Source organism: Cololabis saira, chromosome 3 (assembly GCF_033807715.1).
Source record: "Cololabis saira isolate AMF1-May2022 chromosome 3, fColSai1.1, whole genome shotgun sequence".
NCBI lineage: Eukaryota > Metazoa > Chordata > Actinopteri > Beloniformes > Belonidae > Cololabis > Cololabis saira.
The window spans coordinates 6848184-6875776 of record NC_084589.1 but is presented as its reverse complement, the minus strand read 5'-3'; the positions used below and the strand labels follow the sequence as shown (position 1 = coordinate 6875776).

The window sequence follows — 27593 nt, the reverse complement described above, 5'->3', positions numbered from 1 at the left end:
CCATTACAATACTTATAGGCAACTAGTCATCATATCTGCTGCTCTCTGAAACACATGTTAATGCTCAATAGTACACATATATGGTTCTTTAATATATTTGCATTATACTAAGATGCATTCATTTTTAAAGGCTTTTGTCCTTAATGGCTTTTTCCCCCTTACATTACTTTTACTTTTATACTTTAAGTAGTTTTGAAACCAGTACTTTTATACTTTTGCTTGAGTAAAAAACTTCAACTTCTACAGGAGTATTTTTAAACTCTAGTATCTATACTTCTACCTGAGTAATGAATGTGAATACTTGACACCTCTGCTCTTTTCAATGTATTTTTGTAGTTCATTGTTTCAATGTGCCCTAATTTTCCGCTGCTGAGTGTGTGTGTGTGTGTGTGTGTGTGTCTCCCCCTGGCGGTGGATTGTGCTGTTTGCATCTTGTCTTTCAATAAAAAAAAAAAAAACCCACGACGAGTGGAAGGCGCATGCGCAGGTGCAGTGTGTTCCCCCGTCAGTACCACCCCCCGCCTGCAGGGGGCGCAGCAGCGCAGCAGAGCGTTATAGCCACCGGCGGCTCTGGTGCAGAAGAACAGCCCTGGACCGCAGCAGGGACGGTTAGCGTGCTCAGTTTAAACTGCCGGAAATCTGGAGACATTCTATCCATAATTCCTGCCTCTCATTCACAGAACAGGCAGGTTAATCTGACGCGAGGGAAACATAACGCCGGAATTTTGGGATAAACGGCTGAAAGATGGCAGAGAACACAGGTGAGTAAGCTGGAGCTAGCCGAGCTCGGCTGGTTGTTGTGAGCAGAACCTCAGAACCTGAAACGGTCCCTTCGCTGCTCGTTCCTCACCTGCCCGGTTGTCATGGTAACTGTCCTCACCTAATGAACAGCTTCTGGTCCGGCTCGGGCTGAATGATGGGCAGGCTCCTTGGTTCGGTTCCTGCTCATCAATCAGAACCCTAAAGCAACTGCCACAGTTCTGGATGTCTGCAGGTTCCTAGGGCTGGAAATCCTGGGAAGTTCTGGAATTTCAATGTTGTGGTTTCAAGGTCTGAAAAGTGCTGGAATTTTAGTTAAAGTGCTTGAAATTATAACTCTGTGTCTTTTACAAAATTGGGATCAGACTGTATAGTTTAGTTATTACAAGGAGAAATAAAATCAGTAAGATAAAACCAGGGTTCCTACACATTTTCCAAGGTCAAATTCAAGCACTTTCAAGGCTCATTTTCAAAATTTTCAAGCACCTTATCGCTGGGGTAAAATATCGACAGGAATATATATATACTCATGATTTTTTCCGCCTTTTATCACAATTTTGTACATTGTATCGTGCTGTAAACATCTAGTTATCAGGGTTCCTATGGGACTTGAAATCCTTGAAAGTTCTTGAATTTCAATGTTGTGTTTTCAAGGTCTGAAAAGTGCTTGAATTTGAGTTTAAGTGCTTGAAATTATAACTGTCTTTTACAAAATTGGGATCAGACTGTATAGTTTAGTTATTACAAGGAGAAATAAAATCAGTAAGATGAAACATAACTAGATGTTTACAGCATGATACAATGTACATAATTGTGATTAAAAAAAGCGTAAAAAACAATTGAGTATATATATTCCTGTAGATATTTTACCCCAGCAATAAGGTGCTTGAAGATTTTGAAAACCACCCTTGAAAGTGCTAGAAAAGTGCTTGAATTTGCCCTTGAAAAATGTGTAAGAACCCTGTGTCTGACACTGGAAGTTCTGGTTTGTGGCTCGGTGTCAAATGATCAGACCTGCGGAACTGCAAACGTAGATTTGCCAAGAACGTTTGAGGTTGGAGCATCTTGGATGTGACTGAAGAACCGAACCCCAGTGGTGGTGATGATGGGCCCGTGGAGGCCTGGGGGGGGCAGGTCGCCCCAAAGGTCTTAGATGGCTCCAGGACTTTTCTGGAGGCAGCCTGCCCGCAGGCCAGTGTGCAGGAGAGCAATGGTCCCCGGGCCGTGGCCCAGTACCGGGCCGGGGATCAGAAAGAAAAAATAATTTCTGTAGCATCCCCGACTGATGATGAATGACTCTCAAAATGATGGTTCACAATGTTTTTATTCCTTGGATGTAAATACACTGCAAACACACCGTAAGAGCTATAAAGGAATAAAATAAAATAGTTAGTCTTTTTACATTCATATAAGTGTCATTTAACTTAAATACAGACCGACGCAGCTGCTCGCTCGGCTACCGTTAACCACAATACATGAGTAACCATGGCAACCAAACTCAATATGTACATAAATGGGGAATAAAATTTGCAAAGAAAACAAATCCTTACCAGCAGGTGCGTTTTGTGTCAGTTAGGCTCCACTTTAGCATTCCCGACACTAGTTTAGTCTTTCAGACAAATTTTCTACTGCCGTTAAACCTTTACCGCCAAAGTCCGAAGCGCCGGATGTTGACGAGGTCTCGGCGAGACGCCTTCATATTCTCCTTATATTCTCCTTTTAATATATAACGAATGAAATAAAAGCCTGGCTTTAAATAATGTTAATTAGACATAAAAACACATTTATAGAAATACTCATATTAAAGGTAATTTACAATTTCCATTATGTTATATCATTCATTATTATTGTTATTATTATTATTACTATAGAGAAAATACCATAGTTTTTAGTGCCGATCTTGTCATTTTATTTAGTTTTTATCAACTACACCTTTATATTGGGCCGTGAAAATATTGTCAGACATTAAACCGGTCCTGGTCCAGAAAAGGTTGGGGACCAGTGCAGGAGAGGGTTTCAGCTGGAGTTGGCTCTGCCTCCAGGACCAGACCTGAATGTCTTCTGGTTGTCATGGTGATTGATTGATTGATTGATTGAAACCTTTATTGTCCCCTCTGTGGAAAATGAGTTGCCAAACAGCTCATGACATTCAAAAGAGAAAGACGAACAGTCTACAATACAACAACACATATAAACACCAAAATGTTACACTTGATAAAAGAACGTTTTCTTTCCTCCAGGTGAACATTACATTTTATTTTTATTTGCAAGTCTTCTCAGCACTGTGCAGAAAATGTGACAGAACAGTGTTTCAGTCTCACACAACGATGCATTTTCACTGTAATATCTGATGTCAGACCGGTTTACTACCAGAAAAGTGTACAGTAACCACTGGACTCATCTCTTAATCCTATTATAAGCATCTGACCCCTGTTACATTACTACACATTTCAAATTCTCTATAGTGCCAACAGTTAATACAAATAATAAACTCAGTTTGGCTCCTTAAATAATTCACCTTAATCAAAAACCATTTAAAATAACTCACCTTAATCAAAAACCATTTAAATGTCAGCATTAAAAACACCTCACTGACTGTATTTCCTTTTTTCAATAACAAATTATGTACACACGTTATCTGTAATTTCTGTATGTAATTACCTTCAATTCGACATGCATAATCAATTACAAATAACACACCAAATGAATAAATGGACATTAAACCCACTTAACTTGTCCTGATATAAGATGTGTGGATAGGTTGATAGAGACAGACAGCAGTCTCCATGGACTCCCATGTTTGTAGATGAGATCTGAATGGAGCAGAGGAGAAAAAGAGAGACAATCAGAGCCAGAATCAACTTTATTTGCAAGATTTTTTCCAAACAAATGAGGAATTTGATTTGGCACACTTTGGTTCTCAAGTTTCAATAAAATACAATATAAACTAAATGAATAAATTAAAAAAGCCACAGCAAAAAAACATGCACACCAAATAGGAGACAGAAGCAGCATTCACAGACATGAAGATGCTGCACAAATGTTCCCCCTCGGAGACCGTTGGAAGTTCAGCAGAATGCTGATCCTGAGGGAGGAACTGTGGTGTCGGTGCCCGGCGCTCTGTGCCGTCTGCCGGATGTCAGACGTTTGAAGATGGTGTGAGGGTGTGAGGCGTCTGCAGAGACGTTCCAGACCAGGGCTTGGGATCGGTTCAAATGTCAAGAATCGATTCGATTCAGAATCAATTATCATTTGGTTCGATTCCGATATTGATTTGGGTTAGTGTTATTAAAACAGTTTTTTTTGAGCTGTTGCATGAATTATATGACTGTATTTCTGCAACATATTAATACTAGTATTATATTGAGATTCAACAGCAAGTATTGCAGCTAATGATGCTGTAAGGACCAATCAGCTCCCAGAATGCTGATAGAACTGCTTTCAGAAACATCGTGGGGCAGAATTACCAAACAGATCCAGGGCAGCAAACAGACGGATGAAATCGGTTTTATTTTTTTCCATTTTGGTCTTTTTCGGGTTTTTAATTTTTGAGAATTTGGTTTTTAGCTTTTTTTTCAAATGTAACCCAAAGACAGTATATAAAGCAATGAAATATGGACAATTTATGCAAATATAACTGAAAACTTTAATGTTTTCATACCTTTTAAACATATTTAAAGGCCAAAACATCGTGCCCAACAAAACATTCCTTTTTTGGGCATAAACACAAAAATACCAAAAGTTGTAATGATGGAAAAAAAAAAATGATTTTCCGATTCTAAATTGATTCTCATATTAATTCCTAAAAATCGATTCGTATGTATAAAGATCCTTTTTTTTTCATTATTACATTTTCACCCGGTGAACTTTAATTCCAGTAGTCACGTCATTTAATTCTCACATGCGCGTGATGTGAAACTATCAAACAATGGACATGGCGTGGAAGAGTAGCGGTAGCGTTAACAAAGCGCTGGTTTTGAAAACTCCTGAACTAAATGAACTTTTCTTTAGAGAAAATGCTGGATATTTCAGCTTAAATTTCAATGAAGTTCATATCTATATTTACTATAGCTTGTTTGTTTTCTCTGTTATCGGACACACGGTTTGTCATGACACACCTGAAAAAGGTGCTTCATGGCGAGCATGATAATAAATTAGACAAGCTAAAATGATTTGTTTACTGCTGTTGCAATTTCTTTCTTTTTTTACACTTGGATATTTATTTCTTAGTTATTTCACAATAATTATTGTAAAATTATTATTTCACTAGTTATTTTACAGTCATATAATTCAGGCAACAGCTCAAAAAACATTTTTATTAACACTAACCCAAATCAATATCGAATCGAATATAATCCTGATAATCAATTCTGAATCTTAAGAATCGAATCGATACCCAGCCCTAGTGATAGAAGAAGATGAATAAGATGGACACAGGTCAATTGCGGTGGATAAGAAGATATCGAGACCTGCTGAGCTGCATTTTTGTGTTTTAATTCCCAGCCTTGTAAAGACTGGTCTTTTAAATGCCTCCTCTTCTCTTTTCTCTGGTCAGAACAACACGAGGCCAAACACGACGGCTCGGCATCTAGTGGGATGACGGACCAGGAGAAGGAACTGGCCACCAGCGCGTATGAAGCTTTTCTGGTAAACACTTGCTGTCACACTGAGATCTGAACCTGACCTGTAGATTTAAGAAAAGAAAATGGTCATGAAACACTTTGATTTCAGGATTCAACATTTGTTTTACTTCTGTTAACGTCAATCAACAGGTGTCCAACCTGCTTTGCATCAGCAAATGGCAATGGCAGCAATGATATAACTATATAAGAGTAGATATGCTATATATACTGGTTCATATATTTACCTCCAATTATATATTATAAAAATTGCTATAAATGCTTAATGTAAAACAGATAAAAATGTCTCAAAGAAAAAATAAAATGAAACATTTGTAGAGCGCTGGGTCCGGAGTTGGCGTTCCCCCGGCGTCCCAGCATTAGTGAGGTTGTGGATGATGTGGCTCAGATTTCTGACGTGCAGCTCCTTTTGCAGGCTGAGAAGTACGAGGAGTCTCTGAAACACCTGGAAACTCTCCAGGAGCACAACAAAGACGACTACAAGATCGCCATGAACAAAGCCGTGGTGGAGTTCTACAAGAGCAGCCAAACCACCACGGGGGTGCTGAAGCAGACCCTGACGGCCATGAAGAACCGGGTACCTGCACGTCTCCGGCGACGGTCGGGCGTGGAGGCAGCTCCGTCCCTGACGGCCGCTCTGTCTCTGTTTCAGCTGCACTCGTCCTCCGAGGACACCGACGGTCTGGACGACGTGGAGAACAGCCTGCTGTACTACAACCAGGCCATCATCAACTACTACACCCGCCAGTACTCGGAGGCTATCTCCATCGGAGAGAAGCTCTACCAGTTCCTGGAACCCTTCGGTACGTCCCACTGGCCACACGGACCACACTCCAACATGTACCTAACCACACGCAGCAACAGGCAAAATAAGATATGGGAGAGGAGAGGAGAGGAGAGGAGAGGAGAGGAGAGGAGAGGAGAGGAGAGGAGAGGAGAGGAGAGGAGAGGAGAGGAGAGGAGAGGAGAGGAGAGGAGAGGAGAGGTTTAAAGTCGAGAACACAGCAACCCGACGTCGCCCGCTGTCGGCCGACTGCTGTGTCGCCTGGCGTCGCCTGTGTCGGGCTGGGTCGGCTCAAAAAGAAGCACTTGAACACACCGCAAAGACGACACCGAACGGCAACTAGCATGTCTGCGTTTCAATTTGCTGCGATGTTTTCGGAGAAGAGCCGCCGGTCCGGGGCGCAGCAGCAGCTCACATACAGACGTGATCGCCAGGTCGACCTGCCGTCGTCCCGGGGAGAAACCTGCAGCTCTGTGGAGAATTACTGCTGGCTGAAATAAATCATTTAGGAAGATAAATGTTAGTTTAATAGATGAAATCTAACAGTTGTACCTACGCCTGTTAAGAAATTTGCTCCGAAAATTTCGGGATTTCTGCCTGCCGGCTCCGGAGCTGATTTATGGTTCCGCGTTAAATCGACGCAGATCTGAAACAGTGTTTCCTCTAGAAAAAATTGGCACCGGACAATGTGACCGGCAGGGTTTCAGTTTACCGGACAAATGTTTAAAATTCCGGTCACATAGGCTATATGAATTTATTGAGGTTAAAAATAAATCATATGCAGTAGTACGATATCAATGCAAGTCATTTAATAGTATTTTTTATTGAAAAACAGGTATTTAAAATAAAATAAGTCCCGTCAATTGACTCACGAGCGTAACTTCAAAAAATAAATAAATATTGCAGAAGCTTGCGCGTAACCTACGGCGTAAGGTACGCGGCGACGCGTACTCTACGCCGTAGGCTCTGCGTCGGTGCGACGCGGAACCATAAATCAACGCACACGTGGATGTCGGCGCCGCAGCTCCGCTTCCTCCCGGCACCGAGGCTCGGCGTGTCCCTCCGCGGTACTCCCGGGGACTCTAGTCCCGCAGCACCAGTGAGTATTTTCACCGGACATTTTGACCGCAGAGATTATAAAATACCGGACTTCGGCATATTTTACCGGACAAAGTCCGGCAATTACCGGACAACGGAAACACTGATCTGAACAGCCAATCACAAAGTGAGGTATTTGACCGACCGTCAACGCTGATTCGACATGTTGAATCGGCTGAAAAGCTGCCGACTGGCGGCTGACCTGTGGCGACGTGCGGGACACACCGGGGAAACTAGCCCGACAGACGAGCACCGACGGCCGACAATCAGCTTGGTGTGTGAGGGCCTTAAGGTTTAACAAGCCCTTTATTGACCAATCCACAGAATCACAACACACAACACTTCATTATCATCAACCCATCAAAAGAAAAACCTTCAGAACTGAAGCAAAAGTCGTCATCCCGCCCCCAACACAGCACATATACCCCTCCAACAGACCATCTATCCTCAAAAGCCTCCAGGTTTCCAGGCCCAGTGTTGGGACTAACGTGTTATTTAGTAACGCGTTACAGTAACGCCATTAGTTTTGGCGGTAACTAATACTCTAACGCATTACTTTTTAAATTCAGTAACTCAATTACCATTACCAAACGGTGCGTTACTCTGTTATTTCTGGCTACAGTTTCGCAAAGTGGAGATATTGAAGTGTTGAGTTGAAATGGACCTTTGCTGAGCATCCAGTTGTGCATCTCTGTGTTAATAAGTGAACACGTGTGTGAGTGTGAGGTGTTTTGTTGTGTGTTGCAGAGGAGAAGTTTGCCCAGGCCGTGTGCTTCCTGCTGGTGGACCTGTACCTGGTCACCTTCCAGCCTGAGAAGACCTTCCACCTGCTGGCCGTCCTGGACAAACTCTCTGCTCAAGGAAGCAGCAAGAATGGCAAAACCGAGGTAGTTACTGCACCGCCATGTCCTGGGGGTCCTGGGGGGGGCTCCAATCAAAACCAGCCATCAAACAGCTGGGGTGGTATTGTTGAACTAGGCTGATAGATTTATTTCAATACAGTAATCCCTCGTTTTTCGTGGGGGTTCCGTTTCAAAAAGAACCCATGATAGGTGAAATCCGCGAAGTAGCAACCTTAAGTAGCTTCAAATTGCGGAGATCAGCCCCGCCCCACCGAGACCCGAGGAACTGGATTTGAACGGGAGAAAATGAAAAATTATTATGAAAAATATACAATAAGTACAGTAGGACAAACTGTGACTGGCGCGTATTCCACTGTTCTTCTGATGCTGCATCCTCCTAAAGCCGCGGTGCATGTGTTTTTCCCAGAGTAGAACATAGTTATGGGTCGTTGTTGTTGCTCTTTTTTTCTTCTGGGCAAAAATATTCTTATAAACCGACATGCCACCATGGATTATATCTGAGACTGTAATGAACGATTCAGCAAAGGCTCCCGCTCTTGAGCTGCTGCTGAAGCTCATTGGTCGTTCTCAGCTTGTTGCTAAGCAACCAACGTTATTGACACAGGAAGTGAAGAAGCGGGGAGACTGTTTAGCCAATCAGAATGATTGGGTAAACGATCCACAATGCAAATCCGTGAAACAGCGAGATGTGAAAGGTGAACCGCGTTCTAGCCAGGGATTACTGTACTGGATGATACTTCAACTGTACCTGCAGCTGCAGAGGAAAGAAAAAGTATGTGAACCCCTGAGCGTCATGTGCATGAACGGAGGAGTATAGGGGCATCCTGAACCAGGTCCACATGGAGCACCGGGAAACAGAGACGGGTACAAGCTTCCACGCCTCATCTTCACTGGAAAGCTAGTTTGTTCCAATACTGTGGGTTTGAACGGCACCAGCAAGGTCTGGGTCTGGAACCGGCGTCGCCAAGGTCTGGAACCAGCATTACTCATATGTCCCCAGGTCTGTGGAACTGGAACAGGGCCCAGGTCTGGAATCGGCGTAGCCCAGGACTTGGGCCACGTTTCCACATAGCCGGGTGTAGCATGGCGAGTGCCACTGGGCCCGACTGACAGGATAGAGAGGACATGGAGTTTAGTGCAGAACCCTTTATTTGGCAAAATCACCGCCACACGTGCACAAGCACAGCTTCACTCGGCAGCTTCAGCTTCAGTCTGACCCAGCTGCAGTCTCTCAGTCCTCCTTATCAAGGCTGGCAGGGTGGAGAGGCTGATGGGACACACCTGTGTCCCGTCAGCCTGAGTGGCTGCAGCTACTCCACCCTGCCACACACCCCCAACGTCAAACTCGTGCCGGGGTCCGTCCGGCCGAGCCTACTTCAGCCGTCAGCCTCTCAGGGATCTGCTGGAGTCTGTCCACCTCTCTTCAGGTGAAGGGCAGGACTCACCTGGACAGGTGACCAGTCCATCACAGCACCACATGCTAACAGCCACACTCATGGGCAGGTTAAGACGTACACAAGAACAGTGGAAGAACCAGGCCCTTCTAGATGTGAAGGAACAGTGATGACCTCTGTGCTGACCACTGTGCTGTCCTAATGAATAACTGTAAAGTTATATCTTATTGATCGTATGTTACATTCTCCTTTACAGAGTTAGGAAAGTAGATATGAGGTCAGAGCTGATGCCTTCACACTGCAAAAACTCAAAATCTTAACAAGAATATTTGTCTTATTTCTAGGTAAAATGTCAAATTTTTAGTCAGAAAATCTCCTTACACTTAAAACAAGACTCAGCACTGGAAAAAATAACAATTTTCACCTGTTTCAAGTAGATTTTCACTTAAAATAAGTGGAACAAGATTTTTTTGATTGTAATGAGAAGATAAATCTTGTCCCACTGACAGATTTTTCTACTTATTTCAAGTGAGAATTTACTTGAAACAGCTGAAAATTGTCAAATAACAAGTTATTTTTCTGGTAATGACTCTTGTTTTAAGTGTAATGAGATTTTTTGACTAAAAATGAGACATTTTAACTAGAAATAAGACAAATATTCCTGGTAAGATTTTGAGTTTTTGCAGTGCAGTCTCATCCACTCATCAATCAGATCAGTTATTGACCAACTGCAGACCTAGGGTACTGGAACAGAGGCTGAAAAGGTAGTTCCTAGTTCCTGGTACAAACTGGTCCAACTGTGTCTGTGGTTTAGGCCAGTTATCCCTGATCCGGTTCTGAATTTCAAGCAGCTAAAGACCAGAGATCATGTGTCCTCACCCAGAGAGGAGAGTTTGAATGAAAACAAGCCTGAAGGAACGTGACCATGTTGTTGGTGACATGTTTGTTCATAACAGTCTCACTGAGGGAAGGTCATGAGCTGTTGAGTGTCTCTGATTTCAGGGCAGCAGTTCCGGCAAAGATGGATCCAGCCAGAGGGCAGAGTTGGCAGCCATGATTGAAGCAGCCAAGTCCAAGATGCACCAGGTAGGAGCAGGTCCAGCCCCCACCTCAATTATCCCCCGAGAGCATGTGAAGACACGTCTTTTCTGCTGTGACGTGTACACGGGCCCACTGGATGACACTATCTCAAGTTAACCCGTTTCCTACAGAGGTTTCATGGTTAAGTCATGGATTGAAAAGAAAGAAGTCAAGAAGAAGAATCCAGTTCAGGGCTGTTTTTGGACCCGTCTCTTCCTAACTGCATATTATTTTCCAGTATAAGGTGAGAGGATACATCCAGATGAAATCCTCCAAGGCCTGCAAACGAGAGATCAAGTCAGTGATGAACACAGCTGGCAACGTGAGTGTCTGCACACACCCGCACCAACACTTACAGGGCACAAAACACCCACACCAACACTCGCAGGGCGCAAAACACCCACACCAACACTCGCAGGGCACAAAACACCCGCACCAACACTCGCAGGGCACAAAACACCCGCACCAACACTCGCAGGGCACAAAACACCCACACCAACACTCACAGGGCGCAAAACACCCACACCAACACTCACAGGGCACAAAACACCCACACCAACACTCACAGGGTGCAGAACACCCACACCAACACTCACAGGGTGCAGAACACCCACACCAACACTCACAGGGCACAAAACACCCACACCAACACTCGCAGGGCACAAAACACCCGCACCAACACTCGCAGGGCACAAAACACCCGCACCAACACTCGCAGGGTGCAGAACACCCACACCAACACTCACAGGGCACAAAACACCCACACCAACACTCGCAGGGCACAGAACACCCACACCAACACTCACAGGGCACAAAACACCCACACCAACACTCACAGGGCACAGAACACCCACACCAACACTCACAGGGCACAAAACACCCACACCAACACTCACAGGGCACAGAACACCCACACCAACACTCACAGGGCACAAAACACCCACACCAACACTCGCAGGGTGCAGAACACCCACACCAACACTCACAGGGTGCAGAACACCCACACCAACACTTGCAGGGCACAAAACACCCACACCAACACTCACAGGGTGCAGAACACCCGCACCAACACTCACAGGGTGCAGAACACTCACACCAACACTCACAGGGCACAAAACACCCACACCAACACTCGCAGGGCACAAAACACCCACACCAACACTCGCAGGGTGCAGAACACCCACACCAACACTCGCAGGGCACAAAACACCCACACCAACACTCGCAGGGCACAAAACACCCACACCAACACTCGCAGGGTGCAGAACACCCACACCAACACTCACAGGGCGCAGAACACTCACACCAACACTCGCAGGGTGCAGAACACCCACACCAACACTCACAGGGTGCAGAACACCCACAGCAACACTCGCACCTTGGACAAAAGGGTAAATGAAGACTGTGTCTAGTTGGATATGAATTAAAATCAGATGAAAAAAGTAAAAAACTGCTGGAAAGTTTATGAAAAGTGTGTTTTTAAATACAGAAATGACACACATAACTGAGGCTGCGCCTTTCCACAAGGCGCGCCGTATGGTTACGAAAATACGGTAAATGTCATGTGATCGGCTGCTTTGAACTATTATTTTCCGATCTCCGATCAAAACTGATAGGAGTAATATCGGGCCGATGCCGATCGACCGGTGCATCTCTAGATGAAGATGAGCAGAATATGGCCACTTGAACCTGCAGCCATGACCTGTGAAATTGAGCTAATACACTGCACTGTGGATGAGCAGGTTCTGACCCTGTCCTGGTTCTGACCCATTTGTCCTCCAGTCTGCGCCGTCGCTCTTCCTCAAGAGTAACTTTGAGTATCTGAGAGGAAACTACCGGAAAGCAGTGAAGCTGCTGAACAGCTGCAACATCTCTGATCACCCGGGCCCCCTGAAGACGGGTGAGTTGGACTCCTGCAGTCCGCCCAGCACCAACACTGGAATCACTGATGTCTGATTCTTGTTGCTATGGGTTCCTGTCTAACGTGACTCTTGGATGCAGGGGAATGTGTTCGCTGCATGTTCTGGAACAATCTGGGCTGCATCCACTTCGCCATGGGGAAACACAACCTGGGTCTGTTCTACTTCAAGAAGGCCCTGCAGGAGAACGACCACACGTGTGCTCAGCTGGGCAACAGCAGCAACGGACAGTGTAGGTCCCGTCTCTGCTCCACCACAGCTGCTCATGTTCTCCTTACATCCAGCCTTCAGCACCAGGGTCACATGACACAGAGAACATTAACGTTACCACATGATGCAGTAAACACACCATATACTCGCCTTGCTTTGGATGAGTGACTGTGTGACTGAAATAGTGATAACTACCTGCTAAACTGCTGCCTCTCTCCCGCCCCCCTCCTGCAGCTAAGAGCTTCTCCGGCATCCCCATGTGCGCGCTGCTGGCCAACAAGCGCTACGAGCTGCTGTACAACTGTGGGATCCAGCTGCTGCACGTGGGCCGGCCCCTGGCGGCCTTCGAGTGTCTGATGGAGGCGGTGCAGGTCTACCACTCCAACCCGCGGCTCTGGCTCCGGCTGGCAGAGTGCTGCATCGCCGCCAACAAAGGCGTACGTCTCCACATCTGCCACAACGCTTTTCTTACTCCACCCATTCACAACAAGAGTCATGTCAGGAGGAATGAAATTGAAGCCTCATATCAGCTCAGCGTGGTCTGAAGTCCAGATCGAGGCCTTTTCTGTACAATCTCTTTATTAACCAGACAAATGTAATGTTCTGATACAGAAGTCATGTGACTGCATATTCCAGAAACTTCACACTTGACATGATTGCTTGAATGAAATTGAATTGACATTTTTTTTAAATTGAAAGTTAAGTATTGCAAACACTATAATAATTAGCATATTGAGGTTTATTCACCATTTAGTCCGAAGCGAACCGAGTCTTTTAAAATTGGAATGATGTCTCTACGATAAAGTTCGGCCGAGCAATGAGCACCCACATTTTTGCCATTTTTTTTTCAGCTTTTTGGCATCTAACGTTGCCACGATAACACTTTTGACGAAGAAAAGTAATAGCCATCAAGGCACGAAGGAGACGCATGTAATGATGTATGCCATGCCTGGGTGCACGTTGATGTTTGACCGCATTAACGGACGATTTATTAATATTCTCCTCCATGCAAATGGATAGGTTTTAGTTGCCATGGTAACACGCCCCATAGGATGGAATGGGATAATTTGGCTTCAATATCTCCAAAGCTGTAAACGACAGCCTAATGACTGACATGATTGGAGTTGTGACCTGGTGAAGGTGAATCAGGGGACGGGGGTCATGGTTGGTTTACCGGTGTGTTCTTGTCTGCAGGGCTCAGAGCAGGAGAACAAGGGCTTACCCTGCAAGAAAGGGATTGTTCAGTCGGTCATCGGGCAGGGCTACCATCGGAAGATCGTCCTGGCGTCCCAGGCTGCTCAGAACACCATCTACAGGTCAGTGTGGACGTAGACTCTCCAGCTGGGGGCAGCAGCGCTGCACCTGCGTGGCTGGGACAGTTGACCGTCACAGGTCACCTCCTCTAGGTTCATCCAGTACAGTAATCCCGGGCTATACCGCGGTTCACCTTTCACGTCTCACTGCTTCACGGATTTACATTGTGCATCGTGTTCTGCATTCTGATTGGCTAAACAGTCTCCCCGCTTCTTCACTTCCTGTGTCAATAACGTTGGTTGCTTAGCAACAAGCTGAGAACAGCCAATGAGCTTCAGCAGCAGCTGAAGAACGGGACCTTTGATGAATCGTTCATTACAGTCTCAGATATAATCCATGGTGTCGGTTTAGAAGAATCTTTTTGCCCAGAAGAAAAAAGAGCGACAACAACGACCCATAACTATGTTCTTCTCTGGAAAAAACACACCTGCACCGGAGCTTTAGAAGAAAAAGATGCTACAGAGTCAGGATGCAGCAGCTCAGAAGGGCAGTGGAATACGTCACAATTTGTCCTACTATACTTATTGTATTTTTTTTTCATAAACATTTTTCATTTTCTCCTGTTCAAATCCAATTTGATCGGGTCGCGGTGGGGCGGTGCTTATCTCCGCAATTTGAAGATTGTATAATAATTGTACATACATAAAAGTTTGCTACTTCGCAGATTTAACTTATCCCGGGTTCTTTTAGGAACGTAACCCCCGCCAAAAACCAGGGAGTACTGTACCACGTTACTGTGACAAACCCAAATCATAGGGTCGTTATCATTTACTGTCATGGATGTTTGGTCCACACAGCTGTGTGGTCACGTAGAGGTCTGAGCCGGTGTTCTGACCATCCATGCTACCCGTCCAGAACTGCTACTTTGTGCTTCTGCGCACAGTCGATTTTCAAAGTTTGATTGCCACGCGCATAATTTCTTGCATCCCTTCAGTCCACGCTGCAATTTGTTTGTTTGTGTGCCTTTACTTTTATTTCTTATTTTATACTTATCAATCCAAAAATAGTGATTACAAAATTGATAAATTGAGGTGTAAGTTGCTGACATTCATCCTGCAGTGACAGTGAGGTGATTAGTATCTTACATGAATGCATTAAGTGACAGGAGCATTATTTGATAGGATGTTACTGAACTATCAAATTATGCTACCCCTGAAATATTGATTTAAAATTGATAATATGGGATGTTGAGTATTTGATCCCTCAAGATAAACTACCCATGACATGAATGCTTTGCAGTTTGTGAACATTATACGATAAAGAGAAAAAAACAACAATTCTATCGCTTTATTTGATATTCATTCAGTAATTCGCCTTTATTTAACCAGGCAGGTCATTAAGAACATTCTTATTTACAATGACAGCCTGGCAAGAGACAAGGACCACTTAGGGAAAAAGGAAGTGGTTTAGGGAGTAAAACACAGTAAGATTGTAGCTGTACAAAGGTAGAAAACCATTAGGGAGCATTTTTGATAGGGTAGCAAAAAACAGAGTTGTGTGATTCTGACCCCTCAGAGGTGTCTCCTCTGTGTTCCAGCGAGGGCCAGTCGGCCGCCATCCCCGTAGCCAGTATGGAGTTTGCAGCCATCTGTCTGAGGAACGCTCTGCTGCTGCTGCCCGAACACCAGCAGCAGGACGCCAAGACGGACACCAGCTCCAAGAGCTGCAGCCAATCAGCCAACACAGAGAGCGGCAGCGAGAACAGCGACAACTGCAGGTCAGTATCGGGTTCTGTGCAGTCAAATGAAATCTAGTCCAGTCTGGTCCTCCGTGGGGCGGCTGGTGGCCCGGGTTCAGGGTTCTTCCTAGTCTGCTTCTGGTGGTACCCTCCCTCCTCCACTATAGTTACAGTTCAGGTAAAACCCTGTTTTCACCTCACACACAGACACACACACCTGCTCACTCACCTACATACTCACTCCACAGTTTTGGGGGGCAGATAATCTCAGTAGCCTAGTCTGGATTCAGTCTCAGGGACCTGGAATGGTTGCTGTTTGTGTCTCTGCTTGTTTTCTTGTCTCTTTGTTTTTTCTCTCTTGCAGATCTCAAAGGCTTGTGTGCCCGTTGTGCGTTTCCCTGTGTTTTTCACATTTGAGACTACCAGCGGATGCCACCCCTCACCCCCACCCCCGACCCCCCTTCCCTTCACATTAAAAAAAAAATAATTAAATACCGTATTTTCTGGACTAAAAGCCGCTACTTTCTTCATAGGTTTTCAACCAGCAGCTTATACAAAGGTTTCTATTCTGTGGATTTTTCTTCCACCGCTCGGGGCGCTCTAACCAGAATTAGAATCAAAACTAAGACAAAATAAATGCAAAGAAGAATACGCTACTTCTTCTTTAGCAGATAGAAGTAGAAGCAGATTTCAAACAGATAAATATATAAATAAATACCGGTTATTTTCTCTTGGTTCTGTCCCGTTTTAATCATCAAAGTTGCTGCCGTGTTAAAAGACACTTAGGAAAGATCTATTTAGGTACAAACATGTACATCATTTACAGTTCAACATCCTTCTGTACATGTAGTAAATATCTAATCTAACAACATAAATATCTGAGGCTTGCATATCTTTTTTTTTTTAAATAGAGCGGATGTGGCTTGTATATCTTTTTTTTTTATTATTATTTTTTTTAAAATAGAGCGGATGCTGCTTATATGCAGAAAATGCGGTATATAAAAAATGCATTAGGTTTTTACCAACATGGTAAAAATTTACGGACAATAATATGTGCAATAACAACATGTGCAATAACGTGCAATATCTGTGCTATATCTGTCTACCACACACACATCCTACCTGCTTTTTTTGCACTGTTTTTCTTTCTTTTCCCATACTGCACTACTTTTTTATTCCAATGTATATACTGTTTATATTTTGTAATTATATATTTTTTACTTTTTTTTTTACCCTTCCCCTGCCTGTGTGTGTTAAGTGTACTGCTGCTGCACAAAGTGAATTTTCCCATTGAGGGAGAAATAAAGGATTATCTTATCTTATTAACCATTAATATATATGCAGACAAAAAAAAGAGGATGCAAGACAGATGTAGTCATGTGATTGAAGTGGTGGTGTGTTTGGAGGACCGGTGGGGAAGAGCTCTCATGACTGCTGCTGTGTTTCAGTGGGAAAGGTCAGGAAGCAGACAAGTTCCTCTCTGCAGCTCCTTCATCTCCCCTCAGGAAGCAGGAGGTGGAAAATCTCAGGTAACCAGGCCAACTATCTCTCTCCTAATCTGTGCTCCAGTTTCAGTCCTCTCCACTGGGGTGTCTCTAAAGCCTGTCCCCCTGACTGGTTGCAGGTGCTCCATCCTGGCCTGCAGCGCCTACGTGGCGCTGGCGCTGGGAGACAACCTGATGGCTCTGAACCACGCCGAGCAGCTGCTGCATCAGACCAAACTCTCCGGATCTCTCAAGTAAGTCCCTGTCTGCTCATCTGTGGAGGTGTGGACGTCTGATGTTCAGTAAGGAATACCAGAGAAGTTAACTCTTCAGTCCTGTCCCAACATGCAAAACCCCGGGTCCAGGAAAGATAGGACGCCATGTGAAGCGCCAGTGGGACCCGAGTGCATTTCCTCTTCTTCTAAAAACAGAAGAGTATCAGGGCCAGGCAGGAGAAAAATAAAAATAATATTTTAGAGGAGGAAGATTGGTTTTTTCATTATGCACTTCGAGAAAAAAGTCAAAATGTTGAGAGAAATGTCAAGATCAATATTGAAGTACAATTTCGAGAATAAAGTTGGAATGTTGAGAAAAAAGGCGAACTGTAGACTTTATTCACGAAATTTCGACTTTATTCTTGAAATTGTATTTCAACATTAATCTTGACATTTCAACTTTTCTCGACATTTCAACTTTATTCCCGACATTTTTACTTTTTTCCTCAACATTTTTACTTTTTTCTCAACATTTCGACTTTTTTCTCGAAGTGCACAAATTAAAAAAAAATCTTCCCCCCTCAAATATTTTTTCTCCTGCGTGGCCCTAATTCTCTTCCGTACATACACATCTGGAGTAAGGGTGCATTGATGGTTTGACGTTGTCGGCAAAAACTTAACTAGTTTAGTTTTTTAAACCAGGTCAGGATCCAGGCTCTCATCTGTCCTCCTCCTTTGTGGATTCAGGTTCTTGGGTCATCTCTACGCAGCGGAAGCCCTCATCTCACTGGACAGGATTTCTGATGCCATCGCTCACCTGAACCCGGAGAACGTCAGCGACGTGTCTGTGGGGGTCCAGAGCAGCGACCAGGACCAGGGTCAGTGGGGTCATGGGACCGGGTTAGTGTGCTGTGGTTGGTCTGGTTTCTGACGTCCTGCTTGGTCTGTGTCTTTGTCTCCAGGTCCTGATAAAGGAGACGAGCCCGTGGAGCCCTGTGAGTCCTCGTCTGGTAAATCCACCAGTCCCAGTGACAGCAGCCCCCCAGGGCTGAGCAGACCTAACCTGTGTTTGTGTTTGTGCAGCAGGGAAGAAGACCCCCCAGTGTTACCCCAGCAGTGTGACAGCAGCCCGGGCCATGATGCTCTTCAACCTGGGGAGCGCCTACTGCTTAAGGAGCGAGTACGACAAGGCTCGCAAGTGTCTGCAGCAGGTGAGGGGGAGAATGCAAGATTTGTTGAGGGTTTGTTGGGGGTTTGTTGGAGATTTGTTGAGGGTTTGTTAAAGATTTGTTGAGGGTTTGTTGGGGGTTTGTTGAGGGTTTGTTAAAGATTTGTTAAAGATTTGTTGAGGGTTTGTTAAAGATTTGTTAAAGATTTGTTGAGGGTTTGTTGGGGGTTTGTTGAGGATTTGTTGAGGGTTTGTTGGGGGTTTGTTGGGGGTTTGTTGAGGATTTGTTGGGGGTTTGTTGAGGATTTGTTGGGGGTTTGTTGAGGATTTGTTGGGGGTTTGTTGGAGATTTGTTGGGGGTTTGTTGAGGGTTTGTTGAGGGTTTGTTGAGGGTTTGTTAAAGATTTGTTAAAGATTTGTTGAGGGTTTGTTGAGGGTTTGTTGAGGGTTTGTTAAAGATTTGTTAAAGATTTGTTGAGGGTTTGTTGAGGGTTTGTTGAGGGTTTGTTGAGGGTTTGTTGAAGATTTGTTGAGGGTTTGTTTAGGGTTTGTTGAGGGTTTGTTGAGGATTTGTTGGGGGTTTGTTAAAGATTTGTTAAAGATTTGTTGAGGGTTTGTTGAGGATTTGTTGGGGGTTTGTTGAGGATTTGTTGGGGGTTTGTTGAGGATTTGTTTGGGGTTTGTTGGGGGTTTGTTGAGGGTTTGTTAAAGATTTGTTAAAGATTTGTTGAGGGTTTGTTGAGGGTTTGTTGAGGGTTTGTTGAGGGTTTGTTGAAGATTTGTTGAGGGTTTGTTGAGGGTTTGTTGAAGATTTGTTGAGGGTTTGTTTAGGGTTTGTTGAGGGTTTGTTGAAGATTTGTTGAGGGTTTGTTGAGGGTTTGTTGAGGGTTTGTTGAGGGTTTGTTGAAGATTTGTTGAGGGTTTGTTTAGGGTTTGTTGAGGGTTTGTTGAGGGTTTGTTGAAGATTTGTTGAGGGTTTGTTGAAGATTTGTTGAGGGTTTGTTTAGGGTTTGTTGAGGGTTTGTTGAGGGTTTGTTGAAGATTTGTTGAGGGTTTGTTGAGGGTTTGTTGAGGGTTTGTTGAAGATTTGTTGAGGGTTTGTTTAGGGTTTGTTGAGGGTTTGTTGAGGGTTTGTTGAAGATTTGTTGAGGGATGTTGAAGATTTGTTAAAGATTTGTTGAGGGTTTGTTGAGGGTTTGTTGAAGATTTGTTGAGGGTTTGTTGAAGATTTGTTGAGGGTTTGTTTAGGGTTTGTTGAGGGTTTGTTGAGGATTTGTTGGGGGTTTGTTAAAGATTTGTTAAAGATTTGTTGAGGGTTTGTTGAGGATTTGTTGGGGGTTTGTTGAGGATTTGTTGGGGGTTTGTTGAGGATTTGTTGGGGGTTTGTTGGGGGTTTGTTGAGGGTTTGTTAAAGATTTGTTGAGGGTTTGTTTAGGGTTTGTTGAGGATTTGTTGAGGGTTTGTTTAGGGTTTGTTGAGGATTTGTTGAGGGTTTGTTGAGGGTTTGTTTAGGGTTTGTTGAGGATTTGTTGAGGATTTGTTGAGGGTTTGTTGGGGGTTTGTTGAGGGTTTGTTTAGGGTTTGTTGAGGGTTTGTTGAGGGTTTGTTGAAGATTTGTTGAGGGTTTGTTGAGGGTTTGTTGAGGATTTGTTGAGGGTTTGTTGAGGGTTTGTTGAAGATTTGTTTAGGGTTTGTTGAGGGTTTGTTGAGGATTTGTTGAGGGTTTGTTGAAGATTTGTTGAGGGTTTGTTGAGGGTTTGTTGAGGATTTGTTGAAGATTTGTTTAGGGTTTGTTGAGGGTTTGTTGAGGATTTGTTGAGGGTTTGTTGAGGGTTTGTTAAAGATTTGTTGAGGGTTTGTTGAGGGTTTGTTGAGGGTTTGTTGAGGGTTTGTTGAGGATTTGTTGAGGGTTTGTTGAGGGTTTGTTGAAGATTTGTTGAGGGTTTGTTGAGGGTTTGTTGAGGGTTTGTTGAGGGTTTGTTGAAGATTTGTTTAGGGTTTGTTGAGGATTTGTTGGGGGTTTGTTGAGGGTTTGTTGAGGGTTTGTTGAGGGTTTGTTAAAGATTTGTTGGGGGTTTGTTGAGGGTTTGTTGAGGGTTTGTTGAGGGTTTGTTGAAGATTTGTTTAGGGTTTGTTGAGGATTTGTTGAGGATTTGTTAAAGATTTGTTGGGGGTTTGTTGGGGGTTTGTTGGGGGTTTGTTGAGGGTTTGTTGAGGGTTTGTTGAGGGTTTGTTGAGGATTTGTTGAGAGTTTGTTAAAAATTTGTTGAGGATTTGCTGGGGTTTGTTGAGGATTTGTTGGAGATTTGTTGAGGATTTGTTGGAGATTTGTTGCGGATTTGCTGGTTTGTTGATGATTGTTCTCCTTGGTCTCCTTCAGGCTGCGTCGATGGTGAACACCAAAGAGATCCCACCTGAAGCCATCCTCCTGGGGGTCTACCTGGAGCTGCAGAACGGTAGGTTCCAAATCAGGACCTGCAGGTCTGGATCCAGACCCCAGGGCTGAGCTGTCCTCATGTCCTCTCCTGACTGTGTCCCCAGGAAACACCCAGCTGGCGCTGCAGATCATCAAGCGGAACCAGCTGCTGTCCCCGGCAGTCCAACAGGTGTCCCCAGACTCCCGGAAGAAACCCCCCCAGTCCTTCCAGCCCGTCCAGCCCGTCCAGCTGCCCCCGCCCTTCACACAAGCCCAACGGAAGTGAGGCTCCACCAGACCGCTATGAACTGCCAATCCCCCCCTCTGGAGTCCTCCGCCACCAGCTGATGGACATTTCACTTCACTCTCTTGAGTTGGTTTCCTGAAGAGTGAAAATAAATTGTATCTAATGTCGTGTGGATCTGTGGCTGCTGTGATGTTAGAACCCGTTGAAGGAAAGAGCCAGGAGGGGGCCGGGAGGGAGGGACGGGGCCGGACCTGACCTCGTCTGGTCCGGCGGTTGAAGAAGGAAAAAAGTCTGCAGACTCTCAAACATTGGTAATCTTTCAGTCCAGTTGTTTAGTGTGAAAGCGATTTTGTGGCAGATACAAGCTCCGAGCAGCAGCACCATCGGCACTTTTCCACTAGAACTTACTCAGCCCGATTCACCTCGGTTTGGTTCTTTTCCACCAGGGGTCTAACGTGCCGAGTAGATACTTTCCTGTATCTATTCTGCCGAGGTTTTAAGCTGCTGAGTCGGCTGTATCTGACATCATCACACTACAGGCCACCGATTGGTCGAGGGGTTGGAGTCAGACGTCTGAGTCAGGAGGAGGAAATCAGAGAAAGAGACTCTGACGGATTCTTGTTCATTTTATTCAACCAGCAACGGCAGCAAAAGTCTGTTTCATGATCCAACTCTGAGGTGCAGATGTTCATAAACCTGGTGCTGAGGAGAGAATTAAAAAGATCTAGACGGAGATAAGGAACAACCAGATCTACCAGGAGCTCTGTCTCTTCATAGCTGCTCACGGCTCCAGCTGACTTTTCAGCAGCACAGAGACAAACTAAAAAAAAAAAAGCGTCGCCAGTTGAAGTTTCTCTCACGCTCATTTTTTAACTTGATATTGAACACAAGCCACAGATCCAGCAGCAACTGTCTCAGAAAATTAGAATATCGTGATTTTATTGTAATACAATTACAAAAACAAAAATGTCATACATTCCGGATTCATTACAAATCAACTGAAATATTGCAAGCCTTTTATTATTTTAATATTGCTGATCATGACTTACAGCTTAAGAAAACTCAAATATCCTATCCCAAAAAATTTGAATATTCTGGGAATCTTAATCTTAAACTGTAAGACATAATCAGCAATATTAAAATAATAAAAGGCTTGCAATATTTCAGTTGATTTGTAATTAATCCAGAATGTATGACATTTTTGTTTTTTTTAAATTGCATTACAGGAAAAAAAAGAACTTTATCACAATATTCTAATTTTCTGATCCAGTCCTGTATATCATCTCCTCCAGGTTCTACATCTTTAGTGTTGTTGTCTTCTTTGTTTAGATACACAATCTAATACGTCACAGCAGCTTCACTCCAACCTCCTACTTCTGCTCCCGGTGCTGGATTGTAGTGGAAAAGAAACCAGGTCGAGTAGGTACTAGTGGAAAAGTGTCACATGACTACCAGTGGGGTCTCCCAGGGTCCAGGGTGGGGGTTAGGGCTGGTGAGTTTGGCTCTGGGCTCGGCTCAGGAAAGTGGTGGGGTAAGAGCTGATGGTGGAGCAGGTAGACGGGTGGAGAGGGACACTAGTTCTACTGGGACCGTACAGGGAAGGGGGTGGAGGCCCCGGGGGAGGAGAGTCGGTAGATTCCCGTTAGACCAGGGGGGTCCACCTGTTTCACTTCAAACCACATCCAGATCACGGCCGACCTGAAAGGTCCAGTTGTGTCAGTACCTGAGGTTCCTGCTGTGATTAGACAAAGATGACTTTTAATCTCAGCCAAATAAAGAGTTATGGCCGGCCGGATTTAGCCAAGCGGGCTTCGAGTTTGACTAGATCAGGGGTCGGTAACCCGCAGCTCTTTAGCGCCGCCCTAGTGGCTCCCTGGAACATTTTCAAAAATGTTTGACCTTTTTTTATCTTTTTTTCCTCTTTTCTTTTTTCCTTTTTTCATCCTTTTTTTCTTTCCTTTTTAATCTCGACATTTGTACTTTTTTCTCTAAATTTTGACTTTTCTTGACATTTCGACTTTTTTCTTGAGATTGTATTTAAACATTAATCTCGACATTTCAACTTTTTTCTCTACATTTCTACTATTTCCTCAACATTTCCACTTTTTCCTCGACATTTCGACTTAATTCTTAACATTGTACTTCAACATTAATCTCGACATTTCGGCTTTTTTCTCTAAATTTTGACTTTTCTTGACATTTCGACTTTTTTCTTGAGATTGTATTTAAACATTAATCTCGACATTTCAACTTTTTTCTCTACATTTCTACTATTTCCTCAACATTTCCACTTTTTCCTCGACATTTCGACTTAATTCTTAACATTGTACTTCAACATTAATCTCGACATTTCGGCTTTTTTCTCTAAATTTTGACTTTTTTCTCGACATTTTGACTTTTTCTCAACATTTTGCCTTTCGCCTTCATTCTAAGGCTTATACAAGACTTTTCATTTTTTGTGGCTCCAGACATATTTGTTTTTTGTGTTTTTGGTCCAATGTGGCTCTTTCAACATTTTGGGTTGCCGACCCCTGGTGTAGATGAATCAAATCTCAACGACTGTTTGCTGGGTTACAAAGCAGCATTCAGTCCTGGGAACAAAAACACTCCTGTGAAACAGGCTAGAAAACCCGTTTCAGACTGGACCGGACCAGGCTCGGTTCTGTTCAACATCCAAAACATTCTGGAGGAGTGGTGAACAGTCGGAGGATAAAATCACTTGAGGAGCCTAAATGGAAACTAGGAGTGGCTCCAGACATCCAGTCACTCACGTCCTGGGAGGGGTTTGGTTTCTTCCCAAAAGTGGAGCAGGATGCTGATTATTTTAAAGAAGTGATGATGTCGACACTTAAATCTCTTTGTGACGACTGGAACCAGAACCAACCTGAATGGAGTCTGACTGACTGTGTTTCCAGGATCAGTAACCCTTTTAAAACCCGAATAATAGCAATAACCCGGTTTTGCACGGCCATGTAAACACCAATAACCCCTCTGAATAAACAGAATTTGCTCATATTCCGGTTTTTAAAAACCCCAATATGAGCCCTGGGTTACTCCTTTTAAAACCTGAATATTGGGTCATGTAAACACCAAACGGAATATCCCCATCAAACGGAACAGGAATTAGTTTTCTGCACATGCTCTGTTCACAAGGAATCCTGGTGTTTTGAGTCCAGGAAGTTCTTCTAAACACGGAGAAACAAGACCAGGAGGAGACTAATCACTTCATAAATGTAATGAAGGATATGAACATTTCTGCATTTGTAGACGGTAGAAAGTACCGGGATAGAAGATTTACAAGAAGGTGAGAGAAAAGTTGCACGAAGCAGCATTTGTTTTGAATTTGGATACAGGAAGAAGAAGCAGAAATGAGGGGAATTGTGTCATGACGTTCTCCGTGCGTCGCTGGTTTGATCCAGATATCCCAAATGATTAATTACCATGTAAACAGAATATTCCCAATGTTTCAGTAACCGGAATATTAGCAATAACCCGAATTTTGACTGCATGTAAACGTAGTCAATGTGAGAGGCTGAAAGGACGGAGGGGTAATAAAGTATGTTCACGCCCTCATCAGCACCTCGGACATTTAAGTAAGGGATAATGCCCTTCCAGGTGACATTAACATAAATATATGGATGACGCGGGGCGCTTTGCCTCCGTGTCGTCCATATATTTATGTTAATGTCACCTGGAAGGGCATTATCCCGCTTATACCACGGTCACTTACCAAAAAACATAAATATTAAATCAGTTATTCATGCTTTAATGTGTTTTCAGTGTAAATCATTAGTTTTATAACCAGCCACAGTTGAGCGACTATTTAATCTCTCGTCTGCAGCCGTTGGAACCTGGTAAGTTACAAAGTTTTTTAACAAGCCATAACTCAGTTTCCTTGGTAACACCTGAGGGTCTGACTAATACCTGGAACAATCACAACCGTCCCATAAGCTCCTTAATGGACACAGTGTTGATTCTGCAGTAACTAGGACGGACCTGAGATACGACGGGAGATATTCTTTTCTCTCTTCTGCATCCCAGTCATCAAAATTGTTAAATTCACCAAATATATTAAAAGAAATTACAAAATCACTCATGTGTCCGTCCTGCGGTAGCCGGCTCTTCTTCTCTGAATCTCCGTTGCCGTGGTTACCACCTGGCAGTTGATCCAGTAATGATATTAAAGATATCTACCTTTGCTGCATGTCATCCCCGATCTCTCTCTCTACCCCTTTCATATCTGCAGCTTGAATAAAGGGCCACTAGAGCCCAAAGAAATCTTTAAAAAAAAAGATATCAGGCAATTTGACCGAACTTGTTTTCTAGGTGTAGGTTATAACCAGTACTGGAGTTGTAAAAATAAATCAGGGGGGATGGTGGATTTTATCATATGGGGACACATAATTTGTGCTGATTACAAATAATATAATATATTACAAATAATAGCACTGACCTGCAGAAATACTGCAGGAATGACATAGCAGCAGTTAAATGCAGCCTTCTGTAAGCTTTAAATATCCACTGGGCTTACATCAAATACATCAAAACACAACAATAAAAAACACTTTTCTGAACTTATCAATATGACTCTGTCCTTCACAGGATAAGTAACATGGATCACTGCAAAAACTCACAATCTTAACAAGAATATTTGTCTTATTTATAGTTAAAATGTCTCATTTTAGTAAAAAAATCTCATTACACTTAAAACAAGACTCATCACTGGAAAAAACAACAATTTTCACCTGTTTCAAGTAGATTTTCACTTGAAATAAGTAGAAAAATCTGTCAGTGGAACAAGATTTTTTTGCTTGTAATGAGAAGATAAATCTGGTCCCACTGGCAGATTTTTCTATTTATTTCAAGTGAAAATTTACTTGAAACAGGTGAAAATTGTCAAATAAGTTATTTTTCTGGTGTTATTTTTCTGGTGATGAATTTAAATGTTGAAATAGCAGTAAAACCACATTCATTGATGAAATGACATAAGGGATGGAAAGGAGGGATGCCACCCCCCCTCAACTCCAGTACTGGTTATAACTTTTAACCTATACCTGCCAGCCAATTAGAATCAAGTATTCACACAGACCGTGGTATAAAAAGAAGTAACAGCTGACGACGTCGACAAGCCGAGGCCTTGGGTGGAGGATGAACATGTGATGTTTGTGGTGGACGGGACAGAACACCAAACGGGAGGGAGGGATCTGCGTCTCCAAGCAGCTGGATGTTCCTGTGACTACAGTTGGACGTGTCACTCAGGTTAGGCTCCACGGGACTGTAGACACCCTCCCTGGACGTGGACACAAGAGGACAACTGAGGACACACTGAAGAGACGGACAGAACAACTTCCAAAGGTCCAGATCCACCAGTGTCAGATCATCATCACTGTTGGGACCGAGGAGGACTCCCGTGTTGGAAGAACACCAGAACCAGACTGGAATCTGTCCAAATCCATGTTGGCACACCACAAAGCTTCTGGGAGAACGTCCTCTGGACAGATGAGACAGAGCTGGAGCTTTCTGACCAGTCCAGGGTTGAAAACTCCCTGAAAGATAAATAAGGGACACCTCATCAACCCCATTACCTTCAGCCTTCCTGGCGTGGGGATGTTTTTAGACCCTTTTTTTGTGAGTGAAACGATTTTTTAACTGTTTGACTCGAACCTGAATTGAGATGCAAATTTTTGAATGCCATGGACACATGGAAAACAAATTATTATCCAGCAATTCGCTTCAAAGGAGCATGAGGCTCCTTTTAAGAAATGAGACTCGGGAGAACGGGGAGAACGTGCATGCAGCGTCATGTGACGTCACATCCGCAGGACAGCGCGAAATTCGGGCCCAGAATTGCAGCACATTTTGCAGCAACAGCCTGTTCAAGGCAACGGAGAGATACACTAGAGGAATCATTCTTTTTGGTTTGGAACGCTTCATCTGACATTATTACTAGAAAACTTAAAGCGTTTACAAATGTTTTTCATAAATCCTGCCTCAAGCTCCTTTAATACAAAATAACAAAATGAACTGAATAAAATAAGTATCTTTCTTAAACAGAAACCTGTCCTGCTTAAAGGGGACCTATTATGAAAAACAGGTTTTTTCTTGCTTTTCTCCATCAATCCACACTAATACATTTCTCCAGAATGAGCATGGATAGTACATACTATTCAGTACGTACTAATGTTTTGGACGCACTAAAAAATCTCACATACTCATCAGGGTATGGGATTTCGGACACAGCCCAAGTGTGGATTGATGGTCACTAGCTAAGCAGAAACTTCCCACAATGCAATGCAGCAGTGTTTGGTTGCAAAGTGCTGCACA

At 43.7% G+C, this 27593-nt stretch overlaps 1 protein-coding gene across 5 annotated transcripts; it reads left to right on the top strand.

Annotated features, from left to right (window-relative positions):
- The first annotated feature begins 642 nt into the window (after nt 1–642).
- On the top strand, nt 643–21373 carry LOC133440836 (CCR4-NOT transcription complex subunit 10-like). Of its 5 annotated transcripts, none has more exons than XM_061718161.1 (19): nt 644–761; nt 5315–5406; nt 5815–5976; nt 6052–6202; nt 8029–8168; nt 10541–10624; nt 10857–10940; nt 12401–12518; nt 12620–12769; nt 12982–13184; nt 13942–14063; nt 15599–15778; nt 17188–17268; nt 17364–17477; nt 18186–18316; nt 18401–18448; nt 18522–18649; nt 20987–21062; nt 21148–21372. In XM_061718161.1, exons 1-19 carry the CDS (start codon nt 746–748, stop codon nt 21306–21308), a joined length of 2241 nt encoding a protein of 746 aa, XP_061574145.1. In that variant the 5' UTR covers nt 644–745; the 3' UTR covers nt 21309–21372. The 5 variants fall into 5 exon arrangements, with proteins under 5 accessions (XP_061574142.1, XP_061574144.1, XP_061574145.1 ...); XM_061718162.1 differs by having other exon boundaries at nt 646–761; nt 18401–18433; nt 21148–21370; XM_061718158.1 differs by having other exon boundaries at nt 643–761; nt 5815–6202; nt 21148–21373.
- Nucleotides 21374–27593: the final 6220 nt, after the last annotated feature.